At 44.0% G+C, this 14,657-nt stretch overlaps 1 protein-coding gene across 2 annotated transcripts in view; it reads left to right on the top strand.

Moving 5' to 3' along the window:
- The window catches only part of HAO1 (hydroxyacid oxidase 1), a 64,839-nt gene extending 50,450 nt beyond the window's left edge, over window positions 1-14,389 (top strand). The window contains 3 exon segments of one of the 2 annotated variants that reach the window (NM_001243431.1): window positions 843-1,001; window positions 1,575-1,644; window positions 13,627-14,389. In NM_001243431.1, coding sequence (NP_001230360.1) covers window positions 843-1,001; window positions 1,575-1,644; window positions 13,627-13,697 — 300 coding nt within the window. In that variant the 3' untranslated portion in view covers window positions 13,698-14,389. 2 annotated transcript variants of the gene reach the window in all.
- The last annotated feature ends 268 nt before the right edge of the window (window positions 14,390-14,657 follow it).

Raw genomic sequence — 14,657 nt, 5'->3', positions numbered from 1 at the left:
TCAAGATAGGGACCTTTGGAGTTCCCACTGTGGTGCAGTGGCTTAAGAATCTGACTGTAGTCCCTCAGGTCACTGTGGGGGTGTGGGTTCAATTCCTGGCCCCACGCAGTAGGTTAAAGATCCAGTGTTGCTGCAGCTGTGGCTTAGGTCAAAGCTGCAGCTCAGATTCAGTCCCTGGCTTGGGAACTTCCATTTGCTGTAAATGTGTCCAAAAAAAAAAAAAAAAAAAAAAAAAAGATGAGGACCTTCCAGGTGTATGTGGTCATAGTCCTTAAAAGCAAGAAAAGTATTTTCAGGGAGACTTTTCTAAGGGATATCAGGTTGCAAAGTATTTTGGATGGGAATGGGGAAACCAAAGACAAGTTTTTATGATCAGTGGTGTTTACATTTTTATACACCACTGCTTCTACCACAATCTGGGTATAAATCTTAGCAATTGATTTTCTGTGAGTAAATAATGTTCAGAATAACTTCTATGAGCAATGTATTTCTCTTATATTTATGCATATAATGAAGACTATCTTTGTATCTTTTAAGATGGTTGTGTGTTTTTTAAATTATGTTTATATATTTTCCAGTGGTGATATCAAAATTTGAATATCAGGAATAGAAAAACAACTTGGGTCTTTGATAGAAAAATAAGCCACTCAGTTCCAAATTTAGTTGGTTTTTAGTTATTAACATTTGCACCTCTTTTATTTTAGGAGGGAATAATTTTACCGTTGATTCTGAGTCCAGCCCCTTTCATGCTAATCCCTAGTCAGATGTTTGGTGGCCTGTGGCATTTGAGTTGGGTAACAATTCAGCATGCGTAATATTACATAATTGACTTCTCTCCACAGATTGATGCTTTGCCAGAAATTGTGGAGGCTGTGGAAGGGAAAGTGGAAGTCTTTCTGGATGGGGGTGTGCGGAAGGGGACTGATGTTCTGAAAGCTCTGGCCCTGGGAGCCAAGGCTGTGTTTGTGGGGAGACCGATCATTTGGGGCTTGGCTTCCCAGGTAATTGGAAGATGAAGCAATAAATGTATAAAACAGGATGATTCAACAGTGGAATAAATTGTTTTTATTTTTATTAGAATATAGTTGATTTACATTGTTGTATCCATTTCTGTTGTACAGCATAGTGACCCAGTCATACATATATATATGACTTTTTCTTATATTGTCTTCCATCATGTTCTACCCCAAGAGATTGGATATAGTTCCTTGTGTTGTACAGCAGGACCTCATTGCTTACACACTCTAAATGTAATAGTTTGCATCTACTAACCCCAACTCCCAGTCCATCCTACTCTCTCTCCTTCCCCCTTGGTAACCACAAGTCTGTTCTCTATGTGATTCTATTTCTGTTTTGTAGATAGGTTCATTTCTGCCATATTTTAGATTCCACATGTAAGTGATATTATTTGTCTTTCTCTTTGTAACTAACTTCACTTAGTATGAGAATCTCTAGTTGTGTCCATGTTGCTGCAAATGGCATTATTTTGTTCTTTTTTATGACTGAGTAGTATTCCATTGTACCTATGTACCACATCTTAATCCATTCACGATCCATGTCTTTTACTTGTTTAGGGAGAGAAAGGCGTTCAAGATGTCCTTGAGATATTGAAGGAAGAATTCCGTTTGGCCATGGCTCTGAGTGGTAAGATTGGCATTCTCATTTACAGCTTTCTTTTCTTCTGAAGGTCTTTAGGGTAGGCTTCTTGATGGAGATAAATGAATTTGCTGGGTGCTTGGGATATGGGGAGGAGATTGGAATCATTTGGATTTAAGTCATTTGTATTAAACTTAAACTTGGCTCCATACTCCCAGTACTAGCGCAGAGTCCTCTCTGAATGGAAGAGCTCCACAGCTGTGCTGTCTGTGGGGATCACTTAGCCTCTGCCTTTGGCAGTCCTATTAGGGATATTTTGGTGAGTCTTATTAGTACCTTAAGGGTAAATACTACATTCTACTCTTACTCATCTCAAAACTCATGAACAATAAATTTAACTGGCTAGTCAACACCTCCACCTGGATGTCTAAGTGGCATCTCAAAATCTATCCATCCCAAACTAAACTGCTAACTTCCCCCATTAAACCTGATCCACCTACAGACTCTCTAGGTTCTGTTCCTGTTAATACTATTGTCTTGGGTGCTCAGATCAAATACCTTAAGCCATTCCTGACTCCTTTTCTTTCTCACACTCTCACATTCACTGAGGTGCTTTCTGAAAAAGAGACCTCACTCACCCATCTCCATTGCCACCTGCCTAGTGGAGGTGGGGAGTGGGGGAAAGCCTTCATCTTTCTTCATCTTGGAGATGCTGATGATCTCCCTGGGTATCCTTTTTTCCTCCAGCATTTCAGGTCAGCCTGTCTATTGGTGGGTTTTTGTTTTTGTTGTTGTTGTTTGTCTTTTAGGGCCTCACCCATGGCATGTGGAATTTCCCAGGCTAGGGGTCAAATTGGACCTGCAGCTGCCAGCCACAGCCACAGCAACTTGGGATCCGAGCCGAATCTACGACCTATATATACTATAGTTCACAGCAAAGCTTGATCCTTAACCGACTGGGTGAGGCCAGGGATCAAACCGGCATCTTCATGGATACTAGCTGGGGTCGTTACCACCAAGCCACGACAGGAACTCCTCTATTGGTGTTTATATACCTGTCCCAGTCTACTTTGAGCACAGCATCAGAGGGATCCTTTTCTTTTTTACTGTTTAATTTTTGTTTTCCTTTTTTGGTTACACTCATGGCATGTGAAAATTCCTGGGTCAGGGATCGAAACTGAGTTGCATCTGTGACCTCTGCCACAGCTGCAGCAAAGCTGGAAACTTAACCCCCTGTGCTGGGTGGGATATCTAATGGCAACAGCATAGAGACAAGCCATATCCTTAACCTGCTGCACTACAGCAGGAGCTCCCAGAATGACCCTTTTAAATATTCATTTAGATCCTATCACTCTCTCTCGCTCTTTTTTTTTTTTTTTTTTTTTTTTTTTTTTGCTTTTTAGGGCTGCACTAGCAGCATATGGAAGTTCCTAGGCTAGGGGTTGAATCAGGGCTGTAGCTAGGGGTTGAATCAGGGCTGTAGCTGCTGGCCTATAGCAATGCTGGATCCTTAACCCACTAAGCGAGGCCGGGGATTGAACCTGCATCCTCACGGATACTAGTTGGGTTCGTTACCACTGAGCCCCAACAGGAACTCCTCACTTTTCTGAACAGAACCTTCTGATGGCTCTTAATTTCTTCAGAGTAAATGCCCAGCTACTTAAAATGGTCTACAAAGCCTTATGTGGTTTGACCTCTGTCACCAATCTGACTGCAGTTCCTCCCACTGTCATCCTTGCTTATTCTATCCAGGCTACATTTGCCTCCTTGCTGATCCTTGACTATGTCAGACATGTTTCAGCTTTGGAGCTTTGACTTTGGCTGTTCCTTCTGCCTGGACACTCTTTCCCCAGATTTCTCTGTGGCTAACTCGCTCACATTTGTCCTTCAAGCCATACTTACATCGTACTTTCTCACAGGATCCCATCCTGACTGCCCTATTGAAAATGTCAATTAGTCCTCCACCTCTTCAGTTTTTTCCCCTATTTTCCATTATTTTCCTAGAGCGCCCAACACCTTCTATAGATCATCTATCATACAATTAATTTTTTGAATGACATGCATTATGCATTATCTCTTTTTTCTCTGGAACATAAGAACAATGAGGCAGGGATATTTGTTGGCTTCACTGCCGTATCTCCAGTGCCTAGTGCAGTGCATGGCCTGTAAACAAATATTTGCTGATAGGAGGACAAGATGGCGGAGGAGTAGGGGGACACGCTCGCCCTCTCCCACAAACACAACAAAAAAAGCACATCTACAGAAGAAATGACTCGCACAGAACAACAACCAATCGCTGGCAGAGGAACCTAATCTCCAATAACGGCAAGAAATTCGTGACATTATTGGGCAGAACGGGAGAAAAGAGGAGAGTGAGAGAAGGTGAATCCGAGCGGGACAGGCGCTCCCGAAAGGGAACTGCGGAGGGGAAAGGGATCCCGCACCCTGGAAAGTCACCTACCGGGCGAAAGATCAAACGAACCGGAGGAATCTCCAGATGCAGAGAAGAGTGTAGCAGTAAGTTGGAGTACGGAAAAACGATCAAGAACCCAACGGACCATCTGAACTACGGGCACAGTCACCAAAAATTGAGACGCCTGGGTGGGGGCTGGGCACCGAATCCTCGGCTCCAGAGGTTAGTCCCCGGGAAAGGGCCGGGGGACGCCTGGGTGGGGGCTGGGCACCGAGACCTCAGCTCTGAAGGTTGGTCCCCGAGAGGGGGCCGGGGACGCCTGGGTTGGGGCTGGGCACCGAGACCTCGCCTCCGAAGGTTAGTCCCCAAGAAAGGGCCGGGGGACGCCTGGGGGGGGGGCTGGGCACCGAGACCTCGGCTCCAGAGATTAGTCCCCGGGCTAGGGGGGCGGGGCAGAGCGGAAACTGCTTGGGAGGTCTCTAAACCATTTGACGGGGCAGAGACTGCCTGGGAGACTAGAAAACAAAGCTGTCGCAGAGGAAGGGAGCAATACTCTAGGGGCGGGGAAGTGGAAAGCCGCCTCAGAGGGAACCTGGGAGAAGAGCCTGGTCTGCGCCAGTGCTGGGGAGGGGAGAGAAGAAGGGGTGGGTCCCCATAGAATACCCCCCACGCCACAACAAGCTTACAGGCCCGCTAGCTAGCAGAAAGCTGTGCTTCCCAGTGCATTCCCTCCCCCCACCCCCACCACCCCCTACGCTCTCGCCGAACCTGGGGCTGCCTGCCATCCAGGAGGGCTGGCCTCAACAATTGCCTGAAGCCTACCACCGCAGGGGCTCTCCCTGCACAGGCCTGCTTGCCCTTTGGAGGGGCTACACTTCCACAGAGCAGCACCAAACACCACCAGCCCCCTAAAAAAGGCCTGCAGCCCAGAAAAGCTAGAACAAGCCTAGCCAGGCCGTGAATAGATCTACCTAATTCTCTGACGGTTTTTCTGAGACGGGCTCCCCCGGGGAGGAGCCTCTTGAGTCTCCAAGGGCCTTGCTACACGCCCAAGACCCTAGGGGGTGCTAAGACCTAGTGGACCAGCTGCATAGGACTGCCAGCTCCAGGCAGGACCCCCTGCAGCCCAGAAAAGCTGCAACAAGCCTGGCCGAATCGGGAAAAGATCTCAGACGGTCTTTCTGAGTCGGGCTGTCCTGGGGAGGAGCCTCTTGAGCCTCCAAGGGCCCTGCTACCCGCCCAAGACCCCAAGGGGTGCTGAGACCTAGTGGACCAGCTGCATAGGACTGCCAGCTCCAGGCAGGACCCCCTGCAGCCCAGAAAAGCTGCAACAAGCCTGGCCGACTTGGGAAAAGATCTCAGACGGTCTTTCTGAGTCGGGCTGTTCTGGGGAGGAGCCTCTTGAGCCTCCAAGGGCCCTGCTACCCGCCCAAGACCCCAGGGGGTGCTGAGACCTAGTGGACCAGCTGCATAGGACTGCCAGCTCCAGGCAGGACCCCCTGCAGCCCAGAAAAGCTGCAACAAGCCTGGCCGAATCGGGAAAAGATCTCAGACGGTCTTTCTGAGTCGGGCTGTCCTGGGGAGGAGCCTCTTGAGCCTCCAAGGGCCCTGCTACCCGCCCAAGACCCCAGGGGGTGCTGAGACCTAGTGGACCAGCTGCATAGGACTGCCAGCTCCAGGCAGGACCCCCTGCAGCCCAGAAAAGCTGCAACAAGCCTGGCCGAATCGGGAAAAGATCTCAGACGGTCTTTCTGAGTCGGGCTGTCCTGGGGAGGAGCCTCTTGAGCCTCCAAGGGCCCTGCTACCCGCCCAAGACCCCAGGGGGTGCTGAGACCTAGTGGACCAGCTGCATAGGACTGCCAGCTCCAGGCAGGACCCCCTGCAGCCCAGAAAAGCTGCAACAAGCCTGGCCGACTTGGGAAAAGATCCCAGACGGTCTTTCTGAGTCGGGCTGTCCTGGGGAGGAGCCTCTTGAGTCTCCAAGGGCCCTGCTACCCGCCCAAGACCCCAGGGGGTGCTGAGACCTAGTGGACCAGCTGCATAGGACTGCCAGCTCCAGGCAGGACCCCCTGCAGCCCAGAAAAGCTGCAACAAGCCTGGCCGAATCGGGAAAAGATCTCAGACGGTCTTTCTGAGTCGGGCTGTCCTGGGGAGGAGCCTCTTGAGCCTCCAAGGGCCCTGCTACCCGCCCAAGACCCCAGGGGGTGCTGAGACCTAGTGGACCAGCTGCATAGGACTGCCAGCTCCAGGCAGGACCCCCTGCAGCCCAGAAAAGCTGCAACAAGCCTGGCCGACTTGGGAAAAGATCCCAGACGGTCTTTCTGAGTCGGGCTGTCCTGGGGAGGAGCCTCTTGAGTCTCCAAGGGCCCTGCTACCCGCCCAAGACCCCAGGGGGTGCTGAGACCTAGTGGACCAGCTGCATAGGACTGCCAGCTCCAGGCAGGACCCCCTGCAGCCCAGAAAAGCTGCAACAAGCCTGGCCGACTTGGGAAAAGATCTCAGACGGTCTTTCTGAGTCGGGCTGTTCTGGGGAGGAGCCTCTTGAGTCTCCAAAGGCCCTGCTACCCGCCCAAGACCCCAAGGGGTGCTGAGACCTAGTGGACCAGCTGCATAGGACTGCCAGCTCCAGGCAGGACCCCCTGCAGCCCAGAAAAGCTGCAACAAGCCTGGCGGAATCGGGAAAAGATCTCAGACGGTCTTTCTGAGTCGGGCTGCCCTGGGGAGGAACCTCTTGAGTCTCCAAGGGCCCTGCTACCCGCCCAAGACCCCAGGGGGTGCTGAGAACCAAGTGAAATCTGCTACCATCGTGGGGTGGACCTCCCAGTCCTGTCTGCCCTCAGGAAGTCCTCCTTTGCTTCAAAGAAACACTGTTAGTCCCATCAACACTCCAGAAAAGCCACACTGCCTCAAAAAAAGATTGACCAACAACGACAGCCCTCAGGAAATATTCCAGGGCAGTGACAAGGCAAACACTACCCGATAACAGAGAGTACAACTCCCTCAGGAGAAAGAAGACAACAAGCAAGATGAAGAAGCTGAGAAACCACCCCCAGTCAAACCAACAGGAGAACTCACCTAAAACAGTCAACAATGAAACTGATCTCTGCAGTCTGACAGACCTGGAGTTCAAAAGAGAAATAGTGAAAATACTGAAGGAATTAAGAGAAGATATGAACAGCAATGCAGATACCCTCAGAAAGGAGCTAGAAAATATAAGGAGGAGCCAAGAAAAACTAGAACATTCATTTGCAGAGATGCAAACTGAACTAGGGGCAGTAAAAACCAGAATGAATAATGCAGAAGAACGAATCAGTGATATGGAAGATAGAATAATGGAAATCACTCAATCTGGTCAACAGACAGAAAACCGAATCAAAAAACTGGAAAGCAATATAAGAGACCTATGGGATAATATAAAACGGGCCAATCTACGCATAATAGGAATTCCAGAAGGAGTAGAAAAAGATAAAGGAATGGAAAATATATTTGAAGAAATTATCGCTGGAAACTTCCCAAATCTAAAGGATACTGGATTCAAGATACAAGAAGCACAGAGGGCCCCAAACAAACTGAACCCAAACAGACCCACACCAAGACACATCATAATAAAAATGGCAAAAGTTAGTGATAAAGAGAGGATCCTAAAGGCAGCAAGAGAAAAACAGAATGTTACCTACAAGGGAACCCCCATAAGAATATCAGCTGATTTCTCTACAGAAACACTACAGGCCAGGAGGGAATGGCAAGAGATATTTAAAGTGCTCAAAGGAAAAAATATGCAACCTAGAATACTTTATCCAGCAAGAATATCATTTAAAATAGAAGGGGAAATAAAAATTTTTCCCAACAAACAAAAACTTAAAGAATACAGCAACACAAAACCCAGGTTAAAGGAAATATTGAAAGGGCTTCTCTAAACCAAAAAGAAAGGAAGGAAAGGGAAGAAAAAAGAAAAGAAAAAAAAAAAAAAAAAGAAGAAGAAGAAGAAGAGGAAGAACTAGGACTGAGGAAGATACAATCAGAGAGCAGTCACTCAAATAAGCCAGCATACAGATTTAATCATGAACATGCTTCAAACAAAATAAAAGTAAAAAGAAAAAAATAAAAGAGTCATCAAAACCATAAAATGTGGGCAAGGGATGTTAGGAGGTAAATAATCCTTTTTGTTTGTATGTATGTCTCTCTTCTTAATTTTAATATAATAATGAAGTGTTTGAACTTACAGGACCATCAGGCTAAAACACACAATTATGGGAAGGGGTTAGCATACTTAAAAAACAGGGCAACCACAAGCCAAAACCAAATATTGCATTTGCAAAAAATGAAAAAAAAAAATACACTCAAGCAGATAATAACAGGAGACCATCCAACCAAAAAAAAAAAAAAAAGAAGAATGGAGAACCATAGAATCAACTGGAACACGAGGATCAAATGGCAATAAATAATCATCTATCAATTATCACCTTAAATGTCAATGGACTGAATGCCCCAATCAAAAGACACAGAATGGCTGAGTGGATAAAACGGCAAAAACCTTCAATATGCTGCCTACAAGAAACTCACCTTAGGACAAAAGATACATATAGATTGAAAGTGAAAGGCTGGGGAAAAGTATTTCATGCCAATAGACATGACAGAAAAGCAGGAGTTGCAACGCTCATATCAGACAAAATAGACTTTAAAACAAAAGACATAAAGAAAGACAAAGAAGGACACTATTTAATGATTAAGGGATCCATCCAAGGAGAGGATGTTACTATCATCAACATATATGCCCCAAACATAGGAGCACCCAGATACATACAACAAATATTAACAGACATAAAGGGAGATATTGATGAGAATACAATCATAGTAGGAGACCTAAATACCCCCCTCACATCAATGGACAGATCCTCTAGACAGAAAACCAATAAAGCAACAGAGATCCTAAAGGAAACAATAGAAAAGTTAGACTTAATTGATATCTTCAGGACACTACATCCAAAAAAATCAGAATACACATTCTTCTCAAATGCTCATGGAACATTCTCAAGAATCGACCACATATTGGGACATAAAGCGAATCTCAATAAATTTAGGAGCATAGAAATTATCTCAAGTATCTTCTCTGACCACAATGCCATGAAATTAGAAATCAACCATGGGAAAAGGAAAGAGAAAAAACCTACTCCATGGAGACTAAACAACATGCTACTAAAAAACCAATGGGTCAATGAGGAAATCAAGAAGGAAATTAAAAACTATCTTGAAACAAATGATAATGAAGACATAACCTCTCAAAATCTATGGGATGCTGCGAAAGCAGTGCTCAGAGGGAAATTTATAGCAATCCAGGCCTTTCTCAAAAAAGAAGAAAGATCCCAAATTGACAACTTAACCCTCCACCTAAATGAATTAGAAAAAGAAGAACAAAGAAGTCCTAAAGTCAGCAGAAGGAAGGAAATTGTAAAGATCAAAGAAGAAATCAATAAAATAGAGACTCAAAAAACAATAGAGAAAATTAATAAAACCAAGAGCTGGTTCTTTGAAAAGGTGAACAAAATTGATAAACCCCTGGCCAGACTCACTAAAAAGAGGAGAGAAAGAACCCAAATCACCAAAATTATAAATGAAAAAGGAGAAATCACAACGGATACAGCAGAAATACAAAAAACCATAAGAGAATACTATGAACAACTATATGGCAATAAGTTTGACAATCTGGAAGAAATGGACAATTTTCTAGAATCTTACAGCCTGCCAAAACTGAATCAAGCAGAAACAGACCAACTGAACAGACCAATCACTAGAAATGAAATTGAAGAGGTCATAAAATCACTCCCTACAAATAAAAGCCCAGGACCAGATGGCTTCACAGGTGAATTCTATCAAACATATAAAGAGGAATTGGTGCCCATCCTCCTTAAACTCTTTCAAAAGGTTGAAGAAGAAGGAATACTCCCAAAGACATTCTATGAGGCCACCATCACCCTCATTCCAAAACCAGGCAGAGATACCACCAAAAAAGAAAACTATCGCCCAATATCATTGATGAATATAGATGCAAAACTTCTCAACAAAATCTTAGCCAACCGAATCCAACAACATATCAAAAAAATTATACACCATGACCAGGTTGGGTTCATCCCAGGTTCACAAGGATGGTTCAACATACGCAAATCAATCAACATCATACACCACATTAACAAAAAAAAAGTCAAAAATCATATGATCATCTCAATAGATGCAGAAAAAGCATTTGACAAAGTTCAACATCCATTCATGATCAAGACCCTCGCCAAAGTGGGTATAGAGGGAACATTCCTGAATATAATCAAAGCCATTTATGATAAACCCACAGCAAATATAATCCTCAATGGGGAAAAACTGAAAGCCTTCTCACTCAAATCTGGAACAAGACAGGGATGCCCACTCTCACCACTGCTCTTCAACATAGTTTTGGAAGTCTTAGCCACAGCAATTAGACAAACAAAAGAAATCAAAGGCATCCATATAGGAAGAGAAGAGATCAAACTGTCACTGTATGCAGATGACATGATTCTATACCTAGAAAACCCTAAGGACTCAAACCCAAAACTCCTTGAACTGATTAATAAATTCAGCAAAGTGGCAGGATATAAGATTAACATTCAGAAGTCAGTTGCATTTCTGTATACCAGCAATGAAGCATTAGAAAAGGAATACAAAAATACGATACCTTTTAAAATTGTACCTCACAAAATCAAATACCTCGGAATACACCTAACCAAAGAGGTAAAGGACCTATATGCCAAGAACTATAAAACCTTAATCAAAGAAATCAAAGAAGATGTAAAAAAATGGAAAGATATTCCATGTTCCTGGATTGGAAAAATCAATATTGTGAAAATGGCCATCCTACCCAAAGCAATCTACAGATTCAATGCAATCCCTATCAAATTACCCATGACATTTTTCACAGAACTAGAACAAACAATCCAAACATTTATATGGAACAACAAAAGACCCAGAATCGCCAAACCAATCCTGAGAAACAAAAACCAAGCAGGAGGCATAACTCTCCCAGACTTCAAGAAATACTACAAAGCCACAGTCATCAAAACAGTGTGGTACTGGTATCAAAACAGACAGACAGACCAATGGAACAGAATAGAGAATCTGGAAATTAACCCTGACACCTATGGTCAATTAATCTTTGACAAGGGAGGCAAGAACATCAAATGGGAAAAGGAAAGTCTATTCAGCAAGCATTGCTGGGAAACCTGGACAGCTGTATGCAAAGCAATGAAACTAGAACACACCCTCACACCATGCACAAAAATAAACTCCAAATGGCTGAAAGACTTAAATATACGACAGGACACCATCAAACTCCTAGAAGAAAACATAGGCAAAACACTCTCTGACATCAACATCATGAATATTTTCTCAGGTCAGTCTCCCAAAGCAATAGAAACTAGAGCAAAAATAAACCCATGGGACCTCATCAAACTGAAAAGCTTTTGCACAGCAAAGGAAACCCAAAAGAAAACAAAAAGACAACTTACAGAATGGGAGAAAATAGTTTCAAATGATGCAACTGACAAGGGCTTAATCTCTAGAATATACAAGCAACTTATACAACTCAACAGCAAAAAAACCAATCAATCAATGGAAAAATGGGCAAAAGACCTGAATAGACATTTCTCCAAAGAAGATATACAGATGGCCAACAAACACATGAAAAAATGCTCAACATCGCTGATTATAAGAGAAATGCAAATCAAAACTACCATGAGATACCACCTCACACCAGTCAGAATGGCCATCATTAATAAATCCACAAATAACAAGTGCTGGAGGGGCTGTGGAGAAAAGGGAACCCTCCTGCACTGTTGGTGGGAATGTAAACTGGTACAGCCACTATGGAGAACAGTTTGGAGATACCTTAGAAATCTATACATAGAACTTCCATATGACCCTGCAATCCCACTCTTGGGCATCTATCCGGACAAAGCTCTACTTAAAAGAGACACATGCACCCGCATGTTCATTGCAGCACTATTCACAATAGCCAGGACATGGAAACAACCTAAATGTCCATCGACAGATGATTGGATTCAGAAGAGGTGGTATATATACACGATGGAATACTACTCAGCCATTAAAAAGGATGACATCATGCCATTTGCAGCAACATGGATGGAACTAGAGAATCTCATACTGAGTGAAATGAGCCAGAAAGACAAAGACAAATACCATATGACATCACTTATAACTGGAATCTAATATCCAGCACAAATGAACATCTCCTCAGAAAAGAAAATCAATCATGGACTTGGAGAAGAGACTTGTGGTTGCCTGATGGGAGGGGGAGGGAGTGGGAGGGATCGGGAGCTTGGGCTTATCAGTCACAACGTAGAATAGATTTACAAGGAGATCCCGCTGAATAGCATTGAGAACTATGTCTAGATACTCATGTTGCAACAGAAGAAATGGTGGGGGGAAAAACTGTAATTGTAATGTATACATGTAAGGATAACCTGACCCCCTTGCTGTACAGTGGGAAAATAAAATAAAATTTAATAAAAAAAAAAAAAAAAAAAAAAAAAAAAAAAAAAAAAAAACAAATATTTGCTGAAAAATTACCAAGTAAATGGTCACCATTATTATGACTGGGGACTGTTTTGACTTAGAATGGAGCTATAGATGCAAGGAATCACCTTGAGTCAGGTATCACCTCCCCAACTTTTGAAGGTAATGAGGGCTTCCTTTCCTGTGATCCATGTTGTCATGGTCCCCGCATGCTGGTTGGAAAAAGAATTTTCTGGCACAGCCAGGTGAAGAGAAAGACGAGTTTATTGAGATAAGAGGTACTGCTAGTGCAGCAGAAGGACTTCCTCATAGTCAGGGAGAGCCGATCCTGGGCTCGTGGTCCTGTCTGTTTTTATGGTTTTATACCCCAGGGAGAGGAGAGGTCTGGTGATACACCTGCTGACCTACCCATTGGGTGGGGAAGGAGGGGTCTTACAATACACTTGCTGGTTGGTGGGGGTGTATAAGGGTGGGGTGAGGAGTGGGCCACATACCTTCCTAGTAGAGGGCAGGAAGGAGTGGGCCAGGCTGCTCAAGATGGGGGAGGGGGCATTACAATGAGCGGGTGGGGTGATGATAAGGGTTTGGTAATTCTTTCTTGGCCAGAGGCTTTGAGTTCAATCTCCTTGAAGGGGCCTTGAAGTTCCCCATGTATCACCCAGATGGTCCCCACAGATAGACTCCTGGAGATCAGAATCTACTCACTCCTGTACTCAGGCTGTGTGGACACAGTGTCAGTGAGAAGAATGCCATTCTGTGACTCCTCACTCTGCATTTTAATTTGCTACAGACATATCCTAAAAGAGAGCTTTCAGCCACTGACTCTCTATTAAATGTGGCAGAAAGAATATACTCTTTGTGTTAATAAAAATATGTGCCAGTCATTTTGTGTTAAGAACTGTTTAGGTAATAAAAATGGTCTCATGCCACATAAGATTTGGCAAGCCTACCTTGAATCATAAACCTTACATTTGTCAAGTTTTACATTCCTTGGGAAAACGATTACCTGCCTGATTATTATTGCATTCATTTCATATTAAATGTATGCGTTATTTTTTCAGGGTGCCAGAATGTGAAAGTCATCGACAAGACATTGGTGAGGAAAAATCCTCTGGCCGTTTCCAAGATCTGACAGTGCACAATATTTTCCCATCTGTATTATTTTTTTCAGCATGTATTACTTGACAAAGAGACACTGTGCAGAGGGTGACCACAGCCTGTAATTCCCCACTTCGATACAAAGGGTGTCCTTCTTCTCCAACAAAATAGCAATCCCTTGCTATTTTAAGTTCATTGCTTCTGACTTTTCAATGGGTGTCCCAGGAACCTTTTAGAAAGAAATGGACTTGCATCCTGAAAATATATTAACTGTTAAAAAGAAAACATTGAAAATGGGTTTAGACAATGTCATCCCCTGACAGGCCACGGGCTGCAAAACAAAAGATATCCTTGGATAAAATTGGAGGTAGCTTGTGTGTGTGGAGGTGAAAAGATAATGATTACTGTTTATTAATCTGCATGTGTCCGGGTAGCTTTAAAACCATGACCTTAAATTATATGTGCCAAGTTCAGAAGGCTGGAGGTGCCTGGAGAAATAGGAGATGTGGGTTCACAATACTGAGGAGCTAGCACTTGATAGAATTAGGATAATTGGGTGGTGATTTGTGATTTTTCTAGATAACTTTTTTAACACCCTGGGCTATGTTGCTTCTCTGAGTGTCAATTTCCATTCACATCTCCCATTCGCATCTTTAGTATCTGAATATATCTGAGTATTTTATGATACAGATTTCTTCTTAGAAATAAAGCAGTATTTGAAAAGAAGATAACTCGTCCATTTGTAACTGTGGAATTCGCTCCCCCCCCCCTTTTTTTTTGGTTTTTAGAGCCGCACTGCAGCATATGGAAGTTCCCAGGCTAGTGGTCAAATCAGAGCTGTAACTGCTGGCTTATGCCACAGCCACAGCAAGGCGGGATCCAAGCCACATCTATGAACTGCACCATAGCTCATGGCAATGCCAGATCGTCAACCCACTGAGCAAGGCCAGGGATCGAACCTGCATTCTCATGGATACTAGTTGGATTCGTTTCT

This window comes from Sus scrofa, chromosome 17, assembly GCF_054392235.1.
Source record: "Sus scrofa isolate SSC_HxYL_T2T_F1_AM1 chromosome 17, Sscrofa_HxYL_maternal_Yorkshire_Landrace_v2.0, whole genome shotgun sequence".
Taxonomy (NCBI): domain Eukaryota; kingdom Metazoa; phylum Chordata; class Mammalia; order Artiodactyla; family Suidae; genus Sus; species Sus scrofa.
The sequence above is the reverse complement of the archived record's forward strand: the minus strand, read 5'-3'. Positions and strand labels throughout refer to the sequence as shown.